Source organism: Macaca fascicularis, chromosome 11 (assembly GCF_037993035.2).
Source record: "Macaca fascicularis isolate 582-1 chromosome 11, T2T-MFA8v1.1".
NCBI classification, from domain to species: domain Eukaryota; kingdom Metazoa; phylum Chordata; class Mammalia; order Primates; family Cercopithecidae; genus Macaca; species Macaca fascicularis.
In genome coordinates this window covers 25346397-25373966 of record NC_088385.1, presented here as the reverse complement: position 1 = coordinate 25373966, position 27570 = coordinate 25346397, and the positions used below count along the sequence as shown (strand labels likewise).

Genomic DNA, 27570 nt, shown 5'->3' with positions numbered 1-27570 from the left:
CTTTTTTTATAATTTTCTTTGTATAGCTAGGGTGCATGGTGAATTCCACATGTCCCCAGACCTTATCTAGAATCTAATGGCTTTAAGATAGGTAAATTGAACAATTTTCAAGCAGTTTATGACCTTAAAGCATTTAGTAAACTTATTATCTGACCTGCATAATTTAGACCAAATATCTTTACTTACCAATAATTTTTAAAACTACCTTGGCCGGGCACGGTGGCTCATGCCTGTAATCTCAGCACTTTGGGAGACTGAGGAGGGTGGATCACGAGGTCTGGAGTTCAAGACCATCCTGGCCAACATGGCGAAACCCCATCTCTACTAAAAATACAAAAAAATGAGCTGGGCATGGTGGCATGCACCTGTAGTCCCAGCTACTTGGGAGGCTGAGGCAGGAGAATCACTTGAACCCAGGAGGCGGAGGTTGCAGTGAGCCCAGATTGCACCACTGCACTCCAGGCTGGTGACAGAATGAGACTCCATCTTAAAAAAACAAAACAAAACTATCTTTAGTTCCCAAAGATTACTTAAGTCACATGACTAAAAGTCATTACACTTTTTTACTTTTCTGATAAAATATTAAGCTCTTATTATTTTTCAAGTAAAGCTATTTCATATGTAAATGTCACAAACATAATACATATAAATACATAGACAGAAGATACAAGATCATCCCCTAGGCCAGGAATTGAAACCTGAATCCAGGCCACTATTGTGAAAAGAGAAAGCATGACCACATGGTTACAAGGTCAAGTTCCCAAGGGCATAACTGACCAGAGAGAAACTTCATCCAGTTTACACACACACACACACACACACACACACACACACACACAGAGAGAGAGCGGGGGGGAGAGAGAGAGAGAAACCAGAAATCTGACTGGTAAGAAATTCTTATCCTTTTGCTGGCATTACAGGCTTCTGGATTCCCTTTCCACGAGCAGCCCTAGTGACCCAGCTGGCTGTACACAGCCCCAACGGCCAAGCCACAACACAAAGGAAAATTATCTTTTTCTGTTCTGGCCAGAGCAAAATACATGTGACAAAATGTAGACATTAGCCACTCTGCTTAGCACCCATTATTAAACTTGAAAGGCTTAAACTTGCCCCTGGTCGGGCCCCATCATGGTTAATCCAACCTCTGATCAGGAATTTCAACATGTGGTCTCTGGGCAAGATGGTCACCCTGAATAATAGAAAAGATAAGAAAGAGAAAGGAGAGAAAGAAAAGCATTGCCTGTGGCAGGGTGGGGAAGGCAAAATGATCAGGGAGGCCAGAGAAAGACCCACCCATTGCATCGACACTGAAAAGGTCAGGCGGCTGCTACAGGGATCTTTTCCAGCAATCCTATCAGCTTTCAAGTTTTGCCTTTTGGGGAGGAAAATGCTCCCCATGTCACCCAATCCTGTACATGCCTAATCCTAGCACCCACAGGTCTCAGCATAGAGTGCAAGGCAGATTAATCCAAAGAAAATAGCAGTTAACAACCCATAGTGCCGAAGCTGTCCTTGGCCAAGAGGAACTTTATCAAGAGGGGCCTCTAATTCCCTAAATCTTAGAAGACCTCTAATCCCCTTCTAAGTTGGGCCTCTAACCCAAGGCCAGTCAAGCATCCTTGCCTTTTATTAAGAGGGGCCTCTAACCCACTCTGTCTTAGGAGAGACTATAACTCCACTAACTCGGGCCTGTAACAAGCCCATTCTTTATCTGGGTACCATACCACTTACCCAAAGTCGTCCAATCAGTGTTGCATTCTATTTCCTTCAGGTTGGGGGAGGTTTCTTTAGTATTGTCCCTTCACAATTGGCCAGAAAGATGCTACAGGACCCCAACACTTACCCAAAGGTAGCTGTTGGGTCCGGGTTTCTACACTATAGTCCCTCCTGTGGTCACTAGAAATATGTTATAGGACAGGGGTCTGGATTCAGGCCCCAAAAGAGGGTTCTTGGATCTTGTGCAAGAAAGAATTGAGGGCAAATCTGCAGTGTAAAGTGAAAGAAGGTTAATTAAGAAAGTAAAGGAATTAAAGAACAACTACTCGATAGAGCAGCCCCAAGGGCTGCTGGTTGCCCATTTTTATGGTTATTTCTTGATGATATGCTAAACAAAGGGTGGATTATTCATGCATCCCCTTTTTAGACCATATAAAGTAGCTTCCTGATGTTGCCATGGCATTTGTAAACTGCTATGGTGCCGATGGGAGGGTGGCAGTGAGGACGACCAGAGGTCACTCTTGTCACCATTTTGGTTTTGGTGGGTTTAGGCCAGCTCCTTTACTGCAACCTATTTTATCAGCAAGGTCTTTATGATCTGTATTTTGTGCCAACCTCCTATTTCATCCTGTGACTTAGAATGCCTTAACCATCTGGGAACGCAGCCCAGCAGGTGTTAGCCTCATTTTACCCAGCTCCTATTCAAGATGGAGTTGTTCTGCTTCGTATGCTTCTGACATGGTCATAAATGTTTTAATTACAATGGGATTAGATTTAGTTACCAAGTGTTGCAGGAAGTCAGGGACCCTGAACAGAGGGGTTGGAGCCATGGCAGAGGAACATAAATTGTGAAGATTTCATTTTAAGATGGACATTTATCAGTTCCCAAATAATACTTTTATAATTTCTTATGCCTGTCTTTACTTAAATCTCTTAATCCTGTTATCTTCGTAAGCTGAGGATGTATGTCACCTCAGGACCACTGTGATAATTGTGTCACTTGTACAAATTGATTATAAAACGTGTGTTGGAACAATAGGAAATCAGTGCACCTTGAAAAAGAACAGAATAACAGCAATTTTTATGGAACAAGGTAAGACAACCATAAGGTCTGACTGCCTGCAGGGTTGGGCAAAAAGAGCCGTATTTTTCTTCTTGCAGAGAGCCTATAAATGGATGTCCAAGTAGGAGAGATATCGCTAAATGATTTTCCTAGCAAAGAATATTAATATTAATACCTTGGGAAAGGAATGTGTTCCTGGGGGGAGGTCTATAAATGGCCACTCTGGGAATGTCTGTCTTGTGCAGTTGAGATAAGGACTGAGATATGCCCTGGTCTCCTGCAGAACCCTCAGGCTTACTAAGGTGGGGAGAAACTACATTGGTAAATTTGAGGTCAGACCGGTTCTCTGCTCTTGAACCCTGTTTTCTGTTGTTTAAGATGTTTACCAAGACAATACAGGCACTGCTGAACATAGACCCTTATCAGTAGTTCTGCTTTTGCCCTTTGCCTTGTGATCTTTGTTGGACCCTTATCAGTAGTTCTGCTTTTGCCCTTTGTCCTGTTCCCTCAAAAGCATGTGATCTTTGTTTGACCCTTATTAGTAGTTCTGCTTTTTGCCCTTTGAAGCATGTAATCTTTGTACTTCCTCCCTGTTCTTACACCCCCTCCCCTTTTTAAACCCTTAATAAAAACTTGCTGGTTTGAGTTTCAGACAGGCATCATGGTCCTACCAATATGTGATGTCACCCCTGGCAGCCCAGCTGTCAAATTCCTCTCTTTATACTGTCTCTCTTTATTTCTCAGCCGGCCGACACTTACAGAAAATAGAAAGAACCTGCATTGAAATATTGGGGGTGGGTTCCCCCAATACAGAGTAACAACATAAAGAATTTGCAGAAGAAAACATTCTGTGAAACAAGATCATGTAGGCATGTCTAACAGCTAGATCATCCACCAAATTACAAACATGTTCAAAATGAAATCACTCTCACACACCTCATAGAAAATCAGTTAATTCATGTCATTGTAGAGAGAACTGAATATTCAGGAATTCAAAACATCTGTGATACCAGACTTCAAAGACATGCATGCTTTGTCCCACCTTCCATGAAAGCAAGGGAAAAAGAAGGCCACTAAGGGCTGAGATTTTTAGAGATGCTACGTCAAAATGAGGCTGCCACTATTCTGCACTTTTCGACTTTAAGACAGACTAAGGGATCTGGTCATCTATAAAACTGCTGCAGCAACCACATTAATCATCTAAGAAAGGCTTACTACTTACATGTGTACTCAGTTATAACACCTAATATTTAACTCTATACAACCTGCCTCTTGGTTCTTATTCTATCTTGTCTCTTTTTGTATTTCTAGAATCAGAAATTATAGAGTTATAAATTATAACTCTATTTCATACATAAGATTATCTCGAGAGCTGGAATTCTATCATTTTCCCCTTTATATCCTCAGCAGTTTTAACACTGTGTTTACATATTGTAAATTATAATTGTAGGTTTAATTGAACAAAGAAACATACCAAACTGTCCCTAATTTTCATAATCTAAAATATATAAGGGAAAAATTGTAAACATCATTATATGAGTAATGAAAAAGGATGTACCTTACAAATGTTAGATCACATCTTTAAGCCATAAATTGTGAGGTCAGCACAGGAATAAAGAGATCAATACAAAAAGAAAGATTCAAGGATATATGGTATGTAGAATGTAAAAAAGGCAAAATTTTAACTCAGTAGGGGAAAGTTATTAAAAAATAATATTGAGGCTGGGCACAGTGGCTCACACCTGTAATCCAAACACTTTGAAAGGCTGAACAAGGGAGGATCTCTTGAGCCCAGGAGTTTGAGACCAGCCTGGGCAACAGAGTAAGACCCTGTCTCTACAATAAATAAATAAATAAATTAGCCGAATGTGGCCATGGTACAAACCTAGAGTCCCAGCTACACAAGAGGCTGAGCCGGGAGGATTGCTTGAACCCAGGAGGTTGAAGCTGCAGTGAGCCAGCCTGGGTGACAGAGCAAGACCCTTTTTTAAAATAATAATGATAATGATAGATTACTTTTCACAGATTTTGGTAAAGTCGTTTCAGTAATCAATGTTGCTTAAGTTGTAGTAATAGAAAATTCACAAGTGCTGATAAATACTTCATCATTATATAAATATCAAATATATGCATATATATTTGCATATGTAAATGCAAACACATAATATTCTAAAACTATATTTATACATATTTATATATTATGTATATATAATATATACATACATACATTCAGTATATATATACATGTATATATATAATATATACATACATACATTCAGTATATATATACATGTATATATATAATATATACACATACATAATATAACACATATATGTTATGTATGTATATAATATATAAATATGTGCATATATAAATATAGGAATTTATAAATATATATTTATGTATATAACAAATATACATGTATCTCAGTGACAAATACACGACTCTAAAGATGAAAAAACAGATACTTCGCTCGCTTAAATCCTGGAGGTTTCTTAATCCATTTTTCCTCAGGGCTTAGGTAATGATTGGCATTTAGTAACCACTTAATAATTAATTGTTGAGTGATAAAACTGGTGACAGACTAAATATGTTCTGCATTATAGTTTAAAATTTCTTTTTCAGACTCTATGCTGAATTGAATAATCAGCCTTTATTGTTTTACTACCATTCCAACTTTCCCCCAAATGAATGCAATCACTTTAACACCAATTCCTAAGTTAAACTTTTAATATCTTTACACCTATTTGGTTCTTCATAAGGAATGTTTTCAAAAATGTTTTGATATTTTGAAGAGAGGATTTCAGAGCAATTATGTACCCACAAACTACAAAAGGTTAATGCCAACTACTTGTGTGACTGCAGTATATGAAAGACACACAAGAACCATTTTTTCCAGCTTCAGATTCTACTTGGCTTTGCTCCAACGCATGCAATGTTTTTAAGACTTTCTTGCTCTTAGAGATGTAGTGAAGGGGATTAAAAGGATGTGAACTTTGTAGTTAGACAGTCCTGCTGTCGAATTTGAGCAATTTATTACATCTCTTTTAACCTCAGTTTCCTCATCTCTGTTGTTATCACTGCAAAACCATTGCAAAACAGTGATAACAACAGTGATGCAGAGAAGATTTAAATAGATGATTGTCAAGTCTTTGAAATAATTCCTGGTGCTAGGAAGGGATCAAATATGTTTTGAGCCAATATTATTAAATATTTATCTGAATTAAATAAAATGGTATATAATAGCTATTATTGCATGAGTTATGTTATTATTAGTAAGTAGTAGAAGAGGTAAAAGATGTTCTTAACTTAATCCAGGGAAATTGTTCCGATGTTTAAACTTTAATTAGTTCAGAACCCAGAACTTCAGAATCTAGAACTGAGTTAAAACTTTGGGGTCTGCTTTTCTTTTCTTTCCTTGGGGTAAGTTTATCACAGGCTAGCAGGGAATATGCTGGGAAAAAGTAAAGAGAGTATCAAGGACCTACTTTCTCTTGTCCTTTGTTATCTACTAAGTCTGCTCATGTTACTCTCCTTTTTTTCCCATTGTATATTTTAAAGCTGCTGTGAGTAACATGACCTGGAAAGAGAGCACTAGCAAGGAATAAAGAGTGATACAGTGACTGGTGGCTAAGAGATAATGTCTGCAAGTCACCTAAAACCATTGCAGACACAGGGAGATTGGCTTTTATGGATTTGGAGGATTCCTGATTTTGAAGACTCTGATGATTGCTAAAGAGTTAAATGAAATACTAGTGTGCTTTTGTGTGTGTGTTTTGTTTTTGTTTGTTTGTTTGTTTGTTTTTATAAAAACAGGCAGAATGTAGCCCTATTAATTGTAAACTGGCGAGATAAACCAGGATGCCTTGGTAACCACTAGACAACAGATTGTCAAGAAATCCAGTAATAACCATCCAAAAGAGTTTAAAGTACAATGAGGCGAAATCCTGATGGCTTTAAAAGAATAGAGCCTACTGTACCAATTAATTAACTTTTATGATAGTGTTAGACCATTAGTGACAACGAGGAAACATTGGATTTAATATATTTGAACTGTGGTAAGATGTGATTCTTTCTTTTTATCAACACATTAAAACCATATGGTCTAGAATCCAGTATTATAAATTAGAAAATTGACTGGAACTCTTATCCAAATGGTTCACAGTACTATTGCTGCTGAAATTTACTAAATGGGTCTATTTAAGGATCAGTCCAAGGGATTTTTAATATACTTATATGAGACAAGGATGAGACATTTTACAAAAAACCGTAGGAGTTTCTACCCACTCATACACCTCTGAGTCAGTGCTTAGAAACAGTAATTGCCAAACTGAGGTACACCTTCCTGACCCAAAACTATATGTCTGAAACAAATATGTAAGAGGTGTCCAAACACAGACCTTCAGATGGAAAAAATAAAAAGGAAGGTGGAGGAGAAAAGGGAAAGAGGCAGAGAGGTAGAAAAACCTAAATAATATAAGATGTCCTAATTAGCTATAAAAGGAATACAAAACTTATGTATTTAGATAGATACAAATTGACTCCTTTAATGTAGTTATCTCTTGAGCTGATCACAAAATAATAAATGATAAAAGCAGTACACATGACAAATTATAAAAAACCAAAATTATCAACCTGAGGGTGAAAACAAGGACCAAATATTATGAAGCAAATGAATATTCTTCTAAGTAAAAACTGAGTCAAAAGGAAATTTAAAATATATTGTAGTAGGCCATTCTTGCATTACTATAAAGAAATACTTGAGCTTGGGTAATTTATAAATAAATGAGATTGAATTGGCTTATAGTTCTGTGGGCTTTACAGGAAGCATGGTGCTGGCATCTGCTAAGCTTCTAGCGAGGCCTCACCAAGCTTACAATCATGGTGGAAAGTGGAGGGGGACCAGGCACATCACATGGTGAAAGCAGGTGAAAGTGAGAGAGTGGAGTGAGGAGGTGCCACACACTTTTAAATGACCAGATCTTGCATGAATTTAAAGCGAGAACTGACCTATCACCAACGGAATGGCCTAAGCTGTTCATGAGGGATCCATTTCCATGGTCCAAACACCTGCCACCAGGCCTCACCTCCAGCATTGGAGATTACATTTCAACATGAGATTGAACTGGGGACAAATATCCAAACTATATATACACTGATATTATTTTCAAATTTATTGATATGAAAACTATATACAAAAATGGGCTACTGCTAAATCAGAACTTTTTTATTATCAGAATAGGAGAAGAGAAGATAAGCACTGTGCTTAACATTTAAAAAAATATCGGGGCTGGGTGCAGTGGCTCACGCCTATAATCCCAGCATTTTGGGAGGCCGAGGAGGTGAGCAGATGACCTGAACTCAGGAGTTTGAGACCAGCCTGGGCAATGTGGTAAAACCCTGTCTTCACAAAAAATACAAAAATTAACCAGACATGGTGGCTTGCACCTGCAGTCCCAGCTACTTGGGAGACTGAGGTGGGAGGATTGTTTGAGCCTGGGAGGCAGAGATTGCAGTTTGCTGAGGTAGCACCACTGCACTGTGTCTCAAAAACAAAAACAAAAACAAAAACAAAAACCTACAGGGAGGGGAAATGGGAAGAGCAGTCTCTCTTTCAGCTTAGCCAAGGCTACCTCAGCTATAATAGAATGTGCAAATATAAATGGGATTCTGTTGTGCCACCAATAACCAGTTCAGGGGAAAATATTTTTTCAAAAAAAAAAAAAAAAAAAGATTGCACAGGCATTTGCAGCATAAAGAGTAAGTTACTCAGGAATAAAGATGTGCAAGAACTTTTTCTTCTTTGGCATATGCTCATTTTTAAAATTATAAAATATTAAAATGTAGAAAGAAAGAAAGAGTGTCTTTTTTTCTACTTGGCAATCATTACAAATAACATTAGCTCCACACAGTTTCGTTAAAAATAATTTAATCCAAACAGTGATTAGTCTAAACAACAAAGTGGTCAAAACACATTCTCAGTAACTAACTTTTATACATGATGCTTCATTTACCAATTTCTCAATCATTATATATCTTTAATAATTTTTGTCTGGTTTTGGAATTTTTCAGTTGGTTTTCCTGTTTTTCTTAAGTATTTTCAGCTAATTCTATAGGTCTGAGCTATATGAACACTGAAATTTAAAAAATAACCTAAATACTAAGTGGGAAACAAATTTGTGTTATCCAGGCTGCATAAACTTAGGCAGTCAATACATTAAAATGTAGTCACGAAAAGTATCCATTGAAATGAAAAACAAAATAAGATGATCAAACTGTATGTAATGTGCTTTCAAGTTAAAAAACTAAAATTAAAAAATACATATATATGCACATATATATCTATATTTATGCTCAGAAAGGGATTTAGGAAGGTAGAAGTCATTGTTCAACATAAACAATATAAACCAATATTTTTATTGTAAATTGACAAATTATTGTATATATGAGGTACAAAGTGATATTATGTCATATATATACATACAATGTAGAATGATTAAATCAAGCTAATTAACACATCCATCACCTCAAATACATATCATTTTTTGTGGTGAGAACATTTGCAATTTACTCTCTTAGCAACTTTTTACATCTTTTTTTATTTATTTTTATTTATTTATTTATTTATTTATTATACTTTAAGTTCTGGGATACATGTGCAGAACGTGCAGGTTTGTTACATATGTGTAAACGTGCCACAGTGGTTTGCTGCACCCATCAACCCATCATCTACATTAGGTATTTCTCCTAATGTTCTCCCTTCCCTAGCCCCCCACTCCCTGACAGGCCGTGGTGTGTGATGTTCCCCTCCCTGTGTCCATATGTTCTCATTGTTCAACTCCCACTTATTATTAACTATGGTCATGATGCTGTGCAATAATCTCAAAAAACATATTTCTCCTAACAGAAACTTATTACCTTTTAACCAACATCCCTACTATCCCCAGCCTTTGATAGCCACCATTCTACTCTCCACTTTTATAAGGCTTCGATTGTTTTTCTGTTTGTTTGTTTGGTTTTTTTTTTGTTTGTTTTTTGAGAAAAGAAGGAAGGAAGGAAGGAAGGAGAGAGGGCGGGAGCAAGGAAGGAAGGAAAGGAGGGAGGGAGGGAGGGAGGGAGGGAGGGAGGATGTCTTGTCTGTCGCTCTGTCACCCAGGCTGGAGTGCAGTGGCATGATCTCAGCTCACTGCGGCCTCTACCTCTTGGGTTCATGCAGTTCTCCTGCCTCAGCCTCCCAAGTAGCTGTGACAACAGATTCATGCCACCACGCCCGGCTATATAAGTATTTGATTGTTTTACATTCCACATTAAGTGAGTTCATGTGTTTTTCTGTGCCTGGTTTAGTACACTTAGCATAATGTCCTCCAGGTTCATCCATGTTGTCTCAAATGACAGAATTTCCTCTTTTTTTAATGCTGAATACTATTTTACTGTGAATATATACCACATTTTCTTTATCTATTTGTCTATTGATGGACACTTAGGTTGATCCCACAACTTGGCTATTGCAAATAATGCTGTAATGAACATGGTAGCACAGACATCTCTTCAACATACTGATTTCATCTCCTTTGCATATATACCAAAAGTGGCATTGCTAGATCATATGGTAATTGTATTTTTAGTTTTTTGCAGAATCTCCATACAGGTTTCCATAATGGCTATATTAAGCTACATCCCCATCAACAGTGTAAAAGGGTTTACTTTTCTCCAAATCCTCACCAAAATTTCTCTTTTATCTTTTTTGATAATAGCCATTCTGACAAGTATGAGGTGATCGCTGTTTGTGGTATTAAACTGCATTTCCCTAATGAGTAGTGATGTTGAGCATTTTTTAGTATATCTGTTGGTCATTTGTATGTCTTCTTTTGAGAAATGTCTATTCAAGTCTTTTGCCCATTTTTTTCTTTTCTCTCTCTTTTTTATTTTTTTCCAGACAGAGTCTCACTCTGTTGCCCAGGCTGGAGCGCAGTGGTGTGATCTTGGCTCACTGCAACCTCCATCTCCTAGGTTCAAGTGATTCTCCTATTTCAACTTCCTGAGTAGCTGAGATTACAGGCACTTGCCACCATGCCCGGCTATTTATTGTATTTTAATTTAGTGGAGATGGGGTTTTGGCATGTTAGCCAGGCTGGTCTTGAACTCCTACCTCAGGTGATCTGCCTGCCTCGGCCTCCCAGAGTGCTGGGATTACAAGCATAAACCACCACACTTGGCCCACCCACTTTTCAATCAGGTTATTTGTTTTCTTCTTAATGAATTTTCTGAATCCCTTATACATATTGGGTGTTAATCCCTTATCAGATGTATGACTTGTTTTTGGACACTTGTGTACCTTCTTTGAGAAATATTTGTTCATGACTTTTGCCTGTTTTTTGATGAGGTCATGTGGTTTTTTGCTTGTTCAATTGTTTAAGTTCCTTATAGATTCTGACTATTAGACCTACGTGGATGCATAGTTTGTGAATGTTTTCTCCCATTCTGTAGGTTGTCTGTTTACTTTATTGTTAGTCTCTTTAGCTATGTAGAAGCTCTTTGGTTTAATTAGGTCCCACTTATCAATTTTTGTTTTTGTTGCAATTGCTTTTGAAGTCCTAGTCATAAATTCTTTCCAAAGACCAATGTGTAGAATGTTGTTTCCTAGATTTTCTTCTACAATTCTTATAGTTTGAGGTCTTACATTTAAATTTTTAATATAAGCCTGGTGCAGTGGCTCATCCTTGTAATCCCAGCATTTTGGGATTTGGGTGGATCACTTCAGCCCAGGAGTTCAAGACCAGCGTGGGCACTGTGGCGAAACTCTGTCTCTACAAAAAATTAAAATATTAGCTGGGCCTGGTGGCATCTGCCAGCTACATGGGAGGCTGAGGCAGGAGGATCACCCGAGCCCAAGGAGGTCAAGGCTGCAGTGAGCTATAAACCTGGCACTGCACTCCAGTCTGGATGACAGAGTGACTCTCTGTCTCAAAAAACAAACAAAACAAAACAAAATATAAGTCTTTAATCCACACTGAGTTAATTTATATATATATGTTGAAAGATAGGGGTCTAGTTTTGTTCTGCATATGGCTAGCCAGCTATCCCAGCACCATTTATTAAATAGGGTGTCATTTCCCCAGTGCTTATTTTTGTCAATTTTGTCAAAGATTAGATGGCTGTAGTGTGCAGCTTTATTTCTGGGTTCTCTATGCTGTTTCATTGGTCTATGTGTCTGGTTTGGTATGATGTTTTGGTGACTGTAGCCTTATCATATAGTTTGAAGTCAGGTAATATGATGCCTCCATCTGTGTTCTTTTTACTTAGGATTGCTTCAGGTATTGGGCTTTTTTTGGTTCCATTTACATTTCAGAATAGTTTTTATATGTCTGTGAAAAATGATATTGATAGTTTGATAGCAATGGCATTAAATCTATAGATTGCTTTGAGCAGTATGGCCACTTTAACAATACTGATTCTTTCAATCCATGAGCATGGAATGTTTTTCCCTTTGTGTCACCTATGATTTTGTTTAGCAGTGTTTCATAGTTCTCCTTGTAGAGATCTTCCACTTATTTGGTTAGATGTATTCCTAGGTATTGTTTTGTGTAGCTATTGTAAATGGGATTGCATTCTCAATTTGGCTCTCAGTTTTAACATTAATGGTACATAAAAATGCTACAGATTTTTGTACATTGATTTTGTATTCTGAAACTTTATTGTAGTCCTGGGCTTTTCTTTGATGGGAAACTTTTTATTACTGATTCAATCTCCTCATTATTGTTCAATTCAGATTTTCTATTTCTTCAAGATTCACTCTTGGTAAGTTGTATATGTCTAGGAATCTATCCATTTCTTATAGATTATCCAGTTTGTTGGCATATAGTTGTTCAAAGTAATCTCTTATGATTATTTTTATTTCTGTGGTATTAGTTGTCATGTCTCTTCTTTCATTTCTGATTTTGAGTTTTCTTCTCTTTTTTTCTTACTATAGCTACATGTTTATCAATTTTATGTTTTTAATAAGCCAACTCTTAGTATTTTTTATATTTTTCTATTTTTTTCCTAGTCTCTATTTTATTTATTTCCCCTTTAATCATTGTTATTTCTTTCCTTCTGCTCACCTTGGACTCAGTTTGTTCTTGTTTTTCTACTTCCTTGTAGTATAACATTAGATTGTTTATTTGAGACCTTTCTCTTTTTTGATATAGGCATTTATTGCTATAAATTTCCCTCTTAGAATTGCTTTTGCTACATCCTATAAGTTTTGGTGTATTATGTTTCCATTTTCATTTAACTCAAGATAATTTTTAATTTCCCATTTGATTTCTTCTTTGACCCATTTCTTGTTCAGGAGCATGTTATTTAATTTCCACATATTTATGAATTTTCAAAACTTCTCCTGTTATTGATTTTTAGTTTCATACCATCATGGTCAGAGAAGTTAATTGATATGTTTCAATCCTCTTATATTTGCTCAGACTTGTTTTGTGGCCTAACATATAATTTATCCTAGAGAATGTTACATGTGTTCTTGAGAAGACTGTGTATTCTGTTGCTGTTGGATGAAATGCTCTGTATATGTCTGTTAGGTCTATTTGATCTAAAGTGTAGGGCAAGTCCAGTGTTTCCTTATTAATTTTTTATGTAGATGATCTGTTCATTATCGATAGTATGATTTGAAGGCCCCTATTGCAATTATTATATTGCAATCCATCTCTTCCTTCAGGTTTTTAAATGTTTGCTTTATATATTTAGGGGCTCCAATGTTGGGTGCATATAGATTTACAATTATTATATTCTCTTGATGAATTAGCCCCTTTATTATATATAATGACCTTCTTTGTCTCTTTTTATAGTTTTTTTTAAATTTAAAGTCTGTTTTATTTGATACAAATATAGCTACCCCTGTTGTCTTTTGGTTTCTATTTGCATGGAATATCTTTTTTCATCTCTTTACTGTCAGTCTATTTGTGTCCTGAAAAGTGAAGTGAGTCTCTTCCAGGCAGTATATAGTTGGGTCCTATTTTTTTAAATCCATTCAACTACTCTGTCTTTTATTGGAGAATGTAATCCACTTACATTTGTCTTAGTTTATTTTGCACTGCTATAACAGAATACCACAGACTGTGTAATTTATAATGAACAGAATTGTATTGGCTCATGGTTCTGGAGGCTAGGAAGTCCAAGATCAAGGGATCAGCATCTGATAAAGGCCTACTTTCAACCTAACACAGTAGAAGGCATCACATAGATGATAGAAAGAGCAAGAGGATGCCAAACTCATCCTTTTATAAGGAACTTACTCCTGTGACAATGGCATTAATTCATTCATTAGGATAGAGCCCTATGACCCAAACACCTCCCCATAGGCCTGCACCTCCCAACACCTCCACATTGGAGGTCAAGTTACCAGCACATGAACTTCAGGTGGCACATTCAGACCATGGCAACATTCAAAGTAATTATTGATAGATAACAGCTTACTAATGCCATTTGATAATTTATTTTCTGGTTGTTTGTAGAGACGGTATTTCTTTCTTCCTTTCTTGCTGTCTTACTTTGTGGTTTCATGATTTTTCTGTAGTAGTATGCTTTGAATCCTTTCTATTTATGTTCAGGGATCCCCATGAGGTGAGATTGAAATGGGCTTCCTGGAAAGCTTCTTGGAATGTTAAAGAAACTGGATATTCACTTCCTAACTCCTTTCAAGACCACAAAAATCAGCATAAGGCTAGCATCATTGTTTAAAATGCGTTTAGATATAAAGAAGTTGAGAGAAAAAAAGTCAGATAATCAATATGTGAAAACTAATGACCACGAATATTAAGGTTTGAACTATTTTTTTCAAAATATTTATTTACTTGGCTGTGGTGGCACATGCCTATAATCCCAGATACTTGGGAGGCTGAGGCAGGAGAATCACTTGGATACAGGAGATGGAAGTTGCAGTGTGCTGGGATTGTGCCACTGCACTCCAGATTGGGCAACAGAGCAAGTCTCCTTCTCAAAAAAGAAAAACATATCTATATATGTATATATGCATATATATATATATTTATTTGCTATATGTAACATACAACCATAAAATACATATGAATTTATGGATTTACTTATATATAATTTTATATACATGTGTATCTTACATCATTTTTATCATATTGTATATCAGGTTTTGTATAATGCTTTTTTATCATTCACATTATATACATTTTTTCATGTGATTAAAATTCACAGCATAATTTTGTTGGCTACATATTATTGTCATACAACATTTATTTATTTATTTGTTTATTTATTTATTTATATTGTGGTTAAAAAGCACATAACATGAAATTTACCCTTTTAACCAATTTTTAACTGTAGAGAATTGTTATCTACACAAACAGCATGGATCCAGTTAGCCAACTGGGCCTGCTCAGCTGGCTTCTGAATGGAAGTTCAAGGCTTGCGTAGCAGGTAGGTAAAGTTAAGCTGGTGTAATAACCACTCACACTCAGTTTTCACATTGTAAAATATGAATAATTCTACTAACTAGCTCGTCAGATTATTAACTAGATTAAATACAATGTATAAATCACTTAACACAAAAGCAGAGTACCTACTCAGTACACATTTCCTTTTATTAATAGTACTGGTCAGTTTATGTCAATCTGAACTCTTAATACCAGTGGGGACCTTGAGATATTTAGAGGCTTAGATCACTTAAATTAATTTTACATCATTAAAAATAAAATATTTTGTTTTCACTAACTAGCACCATGTTTTCACTTTTAAAATGTGATGCATGCAAATGAAATCTATTTGTGTGTGTACGTGTGTTATCATTTGACTTACATCACACAGTGTCTGACAAAAAGTAATAAATCTTTCTTGAATGAACAGTATTGTATGGTTATAAAGCAGCTACCACATACTACAAACTGTGAAATGTTATATTCTGAGTTCACACAAGACCTACATCACTGAAAGCCTTGGTTGATAACAGTAGATAAAAGGCTTAATGGATTCATTGACTTCCCATAAACAAATAATGAAGTTCATAGTCTATCGTTCATTATACCTGGGCTGAAGGAGACTCTACCATACTTATCTGTCAAGAGCTCTAACTAGGAGTGAAGGAAGGAGTTTCCCTTCCTGTTTCAAGTCCCTTGGACAACAAGCTGGCTAACATTGATGGGGAAGGGACACTTGTGCACAGAAGTAGGTAAAACTAGGCACCGTTCAAAACCAGCCTGGCCAACATACTGAAACCTCGTCTCTACAAAAAATACAAAAAATTAGCTGGGCATGGTGGTGGGCTTCTGTAATCCCAGCTACTTGGGAGGCTGAGGCAGGAGAATCGCTTGAACCTGGGAGGCGGAGATTGCAGTGAGTCGAGATCGCGCCACTGCACTCCAGCCTGGGCAACAAGAGCAAAACTCTGTCTCAGAGGGGAAAAAAAAGCAGGTCAAACTAGGCTGAATTTTGAATAACTGAATATGACTGAAAATCTATGGGATTTTCCTGAGGTATCATTAAGACATGAGTCAGGGGGATTTGATAAAACAGAATTGAAGTCATTTAGAAAAAAGTTCTACCTTTATACCCTAAGGCAGAAAAATCGCTTGTTAAACTTGTTATGCATATTTTGATGGCAGAAAGACTTTTAAAAACTTTTGAAGTCCATGGTCGTACCACCTGAGTGTACTTGATCACATCTGGAAAACTTTTAGAGCCATTAAAGAGTTTAAGAACCTTAAAACCAAGGAAGAATTAATGTTACTTATGACATATGATACTTAAGAAGAAAATAATTTACACTACATGTAAATCACTTGATATTAATATTAATAACAGTATAATAAATACATAGTGTAATAAAATTGTTATCTTTTCATTAAATTTTATCTTGCTAGAAATACCACTTGTGAATTGTGCTTAATAATTTATAACAAAGACAGTAGGAGATCTGAAGGATGTCCTTCCTTCCGTTTACTGCCTGACAAAAACTTATACTTGTATTTCCAGACCAGTACAAACGCCACCTCTAGGAATGTTATAAATAATATACTTCTATATCACATTGTATTTTAATTATCTGGGTTTTTTTTTCCCATAACTAGATATGTGTCCTTCAAAAATAAGAAAATATCTTATTTTTGTATTCCCTACCTGGTATAATGCCTGACGCATAGTAGGCAGTTCATAAATGACTGAGTTATTTAATAAGTCAGTCATATATAGAGTCATGCGTTGCTTTACAATGGGATACAGTCTGAGAAATTCACTGTTAGGTGATTTCATAACTGTGCAAATATCATAGACACAAACCTCCATAGTCTATCCTACCATACACCTAGGCTATACGGTATAGCCTAATGCTCCCAGGCTACAAACCTGAATAGCATGTTTTTGTATTGGATATGTAGGCAATTATGACACCACGGCAAGTATTTGTGCATCTAAATATGAAAAAGGTATAATTTTTAAAAGGAATAATAACCTTATGGGACCACTATCATATATGCAATCTGTCACTGACCAAACATTGTTATGTGAGGCATGGCTGTATTTCTCATCATTAGAGTTGAAATTAAGTTTTGAATAACTAGAATATTTTGGGAAAGTCATTGATGTTCATGAGCATGAGGTGCTCAATGTACTTGTTTAGTATGACCTTTTCTCATAAGGTTACAGGAGATTTACTGGCAGAGCTGATAATTGACTTTATTGCTCACCAAATTGCCAACTCTAACATAGATATTAAAAATTATGAAAAACATCTGAACTGTTGGCTTTTTAAAGATCACTCTGTTTACTTCAGGCTGTGATGCATTTATTACTATGAAGTCAAAGAACAGTTCTAAGAGATCTTAATTTCCCAGTAACATGATAGTGAGCTGGATAGTGGAATATGACCTATGGCTTGCAATTCTACGCGAGTGTTTAACTTCCTCAAGTAACTCATTAACTGTTTGTCTTACTAAGCAAAGTGCAGGATGATTCTGAAATAACTAAATAGACTAATAAATGTTTTTGCAACAGGGAAATCTTCCACACTTGTATGCTGTTATTAAAATAGATACTCTACTGTGTGTGAGCTGTCTTAATTCACTGAGATACTACCTCAAATTTTTCGCTTGGTGTGTTTCTCTTTTAACTTCAAATGTGGTGCAGACAGAGTTATAAAGCCCTCATTTCAACTTTGCAAGCCTTTGTGCATTCTTTCTCAAAACAATGGAATTTTCTACTCAGCACATACTCAAATGCATGCAAGGAAATATTCTAAGAGGTAAATACAGTAATGCAGTGATTAATTTTTTAAAAGATTCTATTTAAAAAGTAAACTTAATATTGTTTTATTTATATTCTTATATGGAATGGTATACCTTTTAAATTCTAAACTAAAGTGACATTGGTATTAATTTGGCTACTATCCTAGTTTTACAAGCCTCACTACAGGTATTTTCGTATCTGTAGACTTGAGTAAAGTGTCCAATATAAGGCCGGGTGCAGTGGCTCACGCCTGTAATCCCAGCACTTGGGGAAGCTGAGGGGGATGGATTGCCTGAGTTCAGGGGTTCAAGACCAGTCTGGCCAACATGGTGAAGCCCCGTCTTTACTAAAAATACAAAAAAATTAGCCAGGCATGGTGGCATGTGCCTGTAATTCCAGGCACATGCTTAGGAGGCTAAGGCAGGATAATTGCTTGAACCAGGGAGGTGGAGGTTGCAGTGAGCTGAGATCTCACCACTGCACTCCAGCCTAGGCAACAGAGCAAGACTCCGTCTCAAAAAAAAAAAAAAAAAAAAAAAAAAAAATTCTGATATAAAGATAAAATTTTTCAGATGAAGATGAAATATTTTCAGAAGTAGTTCTAAGTGAAAACTCAGTTTAGCCACAATCTAGACATCTACGTCTGTCTTGTTCATCTTTTGTTTCCTAGCACATAAATTAATCTACCAAAAAAGAACCTGAACTAATTGTCTTAAACAGTACTTAAACTGAACTATAATTAAAGGATTTTCTTTTTTTTCAGCAACATAATGGGTTTATATTTAATATACTACTTCTTATCAGGAGGATGTTACTCAGTTAATATAAAGGTTTTTTTAACATTAAATCTCTTTTCTATGCCAATGTCTTTAAATCTTTTCTGCATTTCATTATTAGATACACTGAATGCATTTTTCTAAATGTTTCTTTTCCCCCAGAGATAAAAAGTTCCCCTTTTTGGCTGACTATTTGATATCTAAATACAATATCAACTTGGGAGATAACAAAACAAAATTCTAATAAAAATATGGAGAAAAGACTGCAACGATTCAGGAGGCAGTGATTACAGGTGAACAGTGGTGATTTCCTAGACTTCTGGGCAAGAACTTCCTTCTTTCTATTTTATGTGCTTTGAAATTTTAAAACTATGAACTACTATGAAAATTTCAGCCATCTTACTTCTTTGACCACCTTTCTGACCAGCAAATACAAATCATAGGCTGAATTTTTCAGTGCATAATTTGTTGTAAAGAAAACTTTCCTTTTTCCATATATATACATATATCTGTTTGTTCCCATTTCATAGAAACAATGAAGAATGTAAAACTCCCCTATTTACTGATTCTTGAAAACTTTTAGACACCAAAGCTCAGGTTTAGCCTCAATAGTACAAAGGTTTTCAGGCTGAGGTTTGATTCAGTAGGCCCTTCAAAGTCACATGTGTCCATATCTTTCTAGTGCAAATACCTGCAAGTAAGCACAAATGCCTGTAATGCTGAGAACCACACCTAACAAGAGAGCGATTACATCACTGGCTTCTTCTGCTTCAACAACAGGCAGCATCAAAACAGTGACCTGAGAACTAAGGACAACTATGTTGAAACTGAGGTCATGCTGTTGAAATCTTGAGGGCTGAAGGTTCCAAAGAAATGATATACATAGAATTCTATCTGACTTGAAATTTTCCTTTTCTGGAGCTCCAGATGCTGAGACTAAGAGGTTCCTCATGAGGCTGCTTTGCAGGAAGCAGTCATTACAGGAATCAAAGCATTTTCGTTGCTTTTGATGCATAACTATCTTATCTACACACAGATGATAAGAGCACAGAAAAATGTTATTTCTGTTATTTAGTAATTATTCTAATTTAAAACAAATCCTTAGGTTGCACTAAAAGAAACATCTCGATCAAGAAAAGTAATAGTTCCACTGAATTGGGTTCAAATAAAATGTTTATACAATTGTTATTAATTTTTAAAAAATTTTTTGAGACAGGGTCTCACTCTGTCACCCAGGCTGGAGGGTGGTGGTGTGATCTCGGCTCACTGCAACCTCTGCCTCCTGGGTTAAAGTTATTCTCTTGCCTCAGGCTTCTTGAGTAGCTGGGACCACAACCATGCACCACCATGTCTGGCTAATTTTTGTGTTTTTAGAGGAGACAAGGTTTCACCATGTTGGTCAAGCTGGTCTCAAACTCCTGGCCTCAAGTGATTCACCCGCCTCAGCCTCCCAAAGTGCTGGGATTACAGGCGCGAGCCACTGTGCCCAGCCTGTTATTAATTTATAATGCCACTAAAATAAATACAACAGAATAAGACTTTTAATGAGGGTGTGGAGAAATACAACCAGAAAATCTAACCTATATCTGTGCCTCCTGGCCAGTAACCCTTTAGGAATTCTGTATGGAGAGCAGGTCAGGTGGGAAAGATGTCTGGGGCTGGCCCTTGGTGGGAGGCTGCGGCTAAGAGGAAAGGCTCAGGTTTGGGAGCCCAGAGCCTTGCCTGGCTCTGATCTCTGACTTCTAGAGCCCCAGCTGCTGGCCGATTCTAGAATATCCTACTTGATATGATCAAAAGGCCTAGGAGAGCTTGGGGCCCTCAGTGGCAAAACAACAATGTCCAACCCTTGGTCTCCTCTCTTTCCACTTTTTGTTAAACAGCATCCCAGTTGGTTTTTCCCACCAGTGGTGCTGTTGAGATTTTTAAAATATTGCCTCCATTTATCAAGGAGAGAAATAATAACTAAGAAATATACCCTTAAAAAATATTTATTTCTTTTTCTAAAAATATGGGAGCCAACATTCCATTCATGGAAGAAAGACAAGGCCAACCCCTTACCCTCAGAGAGGTCCACCTGGTTTGACATTGCAATACTTCTCATTTTTTTTGGTTATTATTTCATTTCAATTCCATCCTTCTATTCTTCTTAGTCTATATCCATAGACCAAGGGGCACACAGATACTCAGATAACTGCCAAAAAAAAAATTAGTTACTAATATATAATTAACATTTATTGAACATTATGCCAGCCAGTGTTTTAGATACTTTATAAATATCATTAATTTTCTTTCTTTCTTTCTTTTTTATTTTTTATTTTTTCAAGGTGGAGTTTCACCCTTGTTGCCTAGGCTGTAGTGCAGTGGCATAGTCTCGGCTCACTGCAACCTCTGCCTCCTGGGTTCAAGCGATTCTCCTACCTCAGCCTCCTGAGTAGCTGGAATTACTTGGCATGCACCACCGTGCCTAGCTAATTTTTTTTTTTTTTTTTGTATTTTGAGTAGAGACGGGGTTTCACCATGTTGGCCAGGCTGGTCTTGAACTCTTGACCTTAGGTGATCCGCCTGCCTCAGCCTCCCAAAGTGCTGGAATTACAGGCATGAGCCACTGCACCTGGCCTAAATATCATTAATTTTCACAACCACTCTATGAAAGAAAACCATGATTCAGTATATAGTTCTCTTCAAGGAGGGAAAAACTGCTTACTAAAACTGAGCAATATTAGGTAATTGTGTGAATCCATTCCTAAAGGGCATTGCCTCCACAATAGACAATTATTTTCAGTTGTAGTTGTATGAATGATATATAATGCCACAGCTGAAATCCTGCTGCTCTGAGAAAGTTAAGAGTGCGTCCAGAGAAACCTGAGCAGGTTAGTGAAGCATTCAAAAATGCTGTTGCTTGTGGAAAGGTTAAAATCACTGTGACACTTTAGCATAGAGAAGAGACTACTTACGCAGCTATCTTCAGATATTTGAAGGGCATTTTGTACAGAACAGATTGGATCTTATTTTTGTATTGCTGCCAGGCACAAATAAGATACATGAAATGGGACAGGGAGACTTTGTGAGTCAATGAGTTCTCTTTGCATTGCTAAAAGTGTTCAAGATTATCATTATCAGGGTAGAGCTTGTTTTTGTTCTTTTTAAATTTATTCCAAAACAAATACGAAACAGCTTTACCAAAAATGAAAGGAAAGAAATAAAGCAGGAAGGTAAAGCGGGAAGATAGGCAGAAAGGAAGGATGATAGAAAAGAGAGAGAGTTTGGGAAAAACATAAGGGGTGATCTGTTAAAGATTTTTTCAAGAAGTAAATGGAAAGTAAATTTAAGATGAGTCACTGTTTTCCTAAGAGAATAGGAAGGTTTATCCAATGTATGATCTGGTAAGTATATCAAAAATTTTTTTTAAAATTACATAAAAAAGATCCTAAGATACAAAATAGTCAATGTTGATGATATATATGATGGATATTGTCATATCTTTTTGGTAGGATTATGTATATTGATACATTTAAACAAACAATAATTTGACAAAATAAAGCATTTATAACTTCTGCACCATAATTCTACTTCTGTGAATCTATCCTAGTGAAAAAAATCGTAAGAAGCTGTGAGCATAGGCATATTCATCACAGTGTATTTTTTAAATAGCAGAAAATTGGAAATAATATAAATCCAATTATAGAGGAATAGTACATTAACTGCAGCACATTCAATGGATAGAATGTTATGTTGCCATCAAAAAGATGTTGTCGGCTGGGTGCAGTGGCTCACACCTGTAATCCTAACACTTTGGGAGGCCGGGGAGGGTGGATTGCCTGAGCTTGGGAGTTCAAGGCCAGCCTGGGCAACACGGTGAAAGCCTGTCTCTACTAAAATACAAAAAATTAGCTGGGCGTGCTGACATGTGCCTGTAGTCCCAGCTACTCAGGAGGCTGAGGCAGGAGAATCACCTGACCCTGGGAGGCGAAGGTTACAGTGAGCCAAGATTGCCTCTCTGCACTCCAGCCTGGGCGACAGGGTAAGAGCAAGACTCCGTCTCCCCGCCGCCAGAAAAAGGATGTTGTCAAAGAATGTGTATCAGCAGGGGGCTAAGGCAGGAAGATTGCTTGAACCCAGGAGTTGGAAGCTGCAGTGAGCTTTGATCACATCACTGAACTCCAGCCTGAGTATACATAGGCAAAACATTTTTTAAAGGACTTGTAAAATTTACTTGGCTCTCTTCTAAAATTGTGAATAAATTCCATTCATATACCTCAGTGACATTTCCCACATTTACCTCTTCTTTTCAATTCTCTGCAACCCCACATTATTCTGGATCCTCTTACTTATAAACCACAATCCAATATTCTCTTTTCCCCCTTTGTCAGCTGCTTTCTTTCTCTCTATCCCCCTCTATCAGTTATTTTTTAAAAATTATCCCAGATCAATTTAGTTTTTCTCTCCCTGCCTTCACCCCTTCCCAATTTTGAATTCTACATATCAAAAGTCCATCACTACAGCCTGGCAGAAGATGAGTCTTCTCTGGGGGAAAGGAGGTGGACGCCGGAATGAAACACACAAAGTCAGCATTGTCTCTTGTGGTAGAGGGAAGTTCATCTCCACATTAATAATTTTTTATCCTGTTTAGTTATAAACCAGTTAACAAAATTTAAGATACCAAATATTGAAACTTGGTACTCAAGTCTTATAGTCAAACTGGTTTTGGTTCAAATAGATATACTCCCATCAGAAATACATGAAAATATCCATAATATACACCTGCATCAGCATTGGGCATTTTATTTCTTAGTCTCCTTTTTCAGGCAAAACTAACAAAAATTATGTTAAAATACTGATAAACACACAATTATAACATTAGCATAAGTGGTGGTGCTGACATGTAAAGGACTAGAAAGGTCTCCCAGACAGAAGGGCCAGGATTTTACCGTGAAAATAAAACTTATTTGGAACTACGTCTTAGGACCCTGCCAATTTCTTGCTGAGTTAAGACGTATGATTTACATAAATCCTGGTTACATTGAGGGGCAAAAGAGATGAGAAATAGCCAGTTGTTAATGGGGAATATGTCAAGAGGAAGGAAGACAGAAGTGAGGGCTGTAAGAATACTTAAAACGCTTCCTTGTTTTTGAATTTTTAAAAATTTCAATTTCTAAACATAATTGATTTTACTAGAGGCCTGCTGCTGTCTTTGATTAAATGAGAAAAGATTAATTGCTAGACCTTGCACCCCACTAGATGCTTCCTGTAATATCCTGTTTTCTGTTAACTACTTAATCAATAATTTAATTAAAAATCAGTAGAATTACAAGTATGTAGGATAAAGTCCCATGAGGTCCTGGAGGGACTTTAAAATACTTTAGCAACAAAAAGAAAGAAAATAAGGGTAGCTAAAGCCCATATGACAAAATTCCAGCCCATATGACAAAATCTGGGTGGTGCATGTATGAGGGTTCATTATGCTAGTCTTTCTATAACACTTTTGTGAGTGCTTAACATTCTCCATAATATTTAAATCAGTAATATGATGAAGGCAATTTTGAGCTGTTTTAAAAAATAAAGTTTCTAAAACTAAAGTTTTCTGTCAACAAAGTTGTTTTTATATTACATCTTGATTTATTGATTTATGTAGAATAAATATAGATGAAAAAATACAGATGAGTTCCTGACATATAAAAAAAAGTCTAACTATCCAAGGATGAAAAAACTATGCATATGATAAAGATCAGATTCAAGAAATTTTAACGTTAGACATTAAGAAGTAACACCAACTTGCACTTCTTATTACAAACAAAGAATCCAACGTGCCTTTGAATTGTTTCCAAGATTCTTCACTTGCTCTTTTCCATCTTCTGTCCCACTTTTCTTGGTCTTGTACCTCAGTCTTGGATTTAGGTTTAAACACCCTTTCTCTTCACTCGATTGTTCTCTTGTTGGTTTATTCGAATGGAAAAATGGAAAATACGCGATGTAGGATTCAAGATAAAACGGCTTTTGGATCAAAAATATTCTTAGAAGAACTGGGACCAATACCAGGAATGGTGGTAACTAAAGAGAGAAGGGAAAAGAATTAACATGTTTTGATTAGTCTATTATGTGCCAAGGCAGTATCATGGATATATATAAACAGCAGGGTAAGACATTTTAAAATATTGATTAAAAGAAGCTTATTATTATTTTCCTTTTTTTTGGCAGTGTCTCAATCTATTGCCCAAGCTGGACTGCAGTGGCACAATCATAGCCCACTGCAGCCACGATTTCCTGGGTTCGAGTGATCATCCCACCTCAGCCTCCTGAGTAGCTGAGACCACAGGCGTGCACCACCACACCGACAAAGTTTTTAATTTTTTTGTAGAGACAGGGCCTCACTATGTTGCCCAGGCTGGTTTCAAACTCCCGAGTTCCAGCAATCCTTCCACCTTGGCCTTCCAAAGTGTTGGGATTACAGGCATGAGTCACTGCATCCAGCCTATTATTTATTTGTTGAAGAGTCACTAGAGTGGCCCTATTTTTTATGCAAATGCAAGACAAGCAGGGTTCTTTGCCCTGTAGTGATGATATAGCAAATATCTTCTATGACTCCACTGAATCAGTCACTCACTGTGATTCTGGGAATGTGAGACTGACTACTGGCACATTTGCATAAGGAACCCAGGGCCTTCTGGGAGGGGAAAAAAATCCTAAATATTTTCTCTGGGAATATTCTGCTCCCTCTTTCTCTGAGGTGTGAAATTAGAGAATACTGCTGAGCTAGAGAAGGTAGGCTTTATTCATCCAAGGGCCAGTGGTAGGGATAGGCAGCATGTCTCCTAAGATTAATATAGAGAAAGGTGTTATCTGAACTGGTAACCCCAACCCTTGGCACTCAAATAATAAAATACAGAAGCAAGTAGAATAATAAATATATTTATACTTTTTTCCACATAAAGAGTTAAATAATAAATATATTTGTACTCTTTTCCACATAAAGAGTTAGTTGAGGTTGGGCATGGTGGCTCATGCCTGTAAAACTAGTACTTTGGGAGGCTGAGGAGGGTAGACTGCTTGAGCCCAGGAGTTCAAGACCAGCCTGTACAACAAAGCCAGACCCTGTCTCTATAAGAGAAAAAAAATGTTATCCTTCCCCAGAACAAAGCACAATTTTCACCTCACATTGGATTTTCCCCCCTTTTACCTTTCATTTCATGGAAATTTAGCTCTAAATTATTCTCTGTATGCCATACCTCTACATCTCAGGAAAATTACCTATGTGTAAAATAGTGTTGTTTGCACTTAAAAATAGTAATTTGGAGTTAGTAGAAGTGAATAAAGCAAGAGGCATTCAAATCCTATACTGTCTGTTCCATGGCCAGACTTCCTCATCCTAAATCCTGACTTTGTTTTACCTTTACCGTTTTTTTTTTTTAATTTTATTTTTTATTTTTATTTTATTTTATTTTTTTGAGACGGAATCTCACTGTGTCACCAGGCTGGAGTGCAGTAAGGCAATCTTAGCCCACTGCAACCTGGGCCTCCTGGGTTCAAGCGATTCTTCTGTTTCTGTCTCTTGAGTAGCTGGGACTACAGGTGCACGCCACCACTCCCAGCTACTTTTTGTATTTTTAGTACAGGTGGGGTTTCACCATGTTGGACACGATAGTCTTGATCTCTTGACCTGGTGATCTGCCCGCCTCAGCCTTCCAAAGTGCTGGGATTACAGGCATGAGTCACTGTGCGGCGCCACCTTCTTATCTGAATAGTTCTCACCCTTGATTTCCCACCTCAAGTTCTATTTTCCTCTTGAAATCTCACCAGCCATCTCACTCCACAGAGACGTTTTTCTGCTTCTGAATTCCTGTTATATTTACCACTCATTTTCATACTCTCCCCTATGGTTATATTTGAAGTATATAAACTAAAATTCGAGTTGGAATTTATTTGAAAGCAGTGACAACATTCTGGATCTTTCTGAACTCTTCCAAGGGATTAATGTGGTGTTCCATATGTAAGTTGAGCATTAGATTGAAATGCTACTAATTTTCTCAGAACATACGAGTTCTTCTACCTCTCTTTGGCTCTGTTTAGCTTAGTAACAGTCATGGACAACAGTATGTGAATCTTAGGACTGTTATTGGCTAACCTAGCAACCATGCAGTTCCCAAGGATACAAACTCTGAAGACACACCCTTTTGGTATGGTAATGAATGAAGCTAAAGAGGTAACTAAAATCAAATGTCAATATTAGAACTAGTGTATAATTAACTGTGGCTTTATGGTCTCTGTAGGAGCCACTATTACCCTCTCTAAATCAAACATTTTCCTTTAGTCACATGAGATAAACGTCTTAAACTTTTAAAAAATGAAATAACGAGAACAAGTAGAGGAGTATCAAGAATAATGTAACAACGAACCATGTACACATAATTAACCAATACTATCATGCAGCCATTTTTCCTAAGAAATAAAACATTATAGAACTTGAGCCTTCTGCCAGGCATGGTGGCTCATGCCTGTAATCCCAACATTCTGGGAAACTGAGACAGGCAGATAGATCACTTGAAGTCAGGAATTTGAGACCAGCCTGGCCAACATGGTGAAACCCCATCTCTACCGAAAGATTAAAATTAGTCTTACTAATTTATTACTAAAATTAATAAGACTAATTTATTAATACTAATATAAAAATTAGTCAGGCATGGTGGCACACACATGTAATCCCAACTACTCAGGAGGCTGAGGCACAAGAATGGCTTGAACCCAGGAGGAAGAGGCTGCAGGGAACTGAGATATTGCCACTGCAC

At 36.9% G+C, this 27570-nt stretch overlaps 1 protein-coding gene and 1 long non-coding RNA gene across 2 annotated transcripts in view; one reads left to right on the top strand and one right to left on the bottom strand.

Moving 5' to 3' along the window:
• Positions 1 to 26932, top strand: part of LOC135966184 (uncharacterized) — a 36524-nt gene extending 9592 nt beyond the window's left edge. Inside the window, exons 2-4 of the long non-coding RNA XR_010579320.2 lie at positions 6342 to 6519; positions 24986 to 25103; positions 26855 to 26932. This is a non-coding gene — a long non-coding RNA (uncharacterized lncRNA). The remainder of the gene's footprint in view (positions 1 to 6341; positions 6520 to 24985; positions 25104 to 26854) is intronic.
• LOC135966085 (small integral membrane protein 30-like) lies at positions 19449 to 19627 on the bottom strand. Its single transcript, XM_065523504.1, is given in 2 exon segments — positions 19449 to 19582; positions 19585 to 19627. Coding segments are annotated over 2 exon segments (177 nt in total).
• Positions 26933 to 27570: the final 638 nt, after the last annotated feature.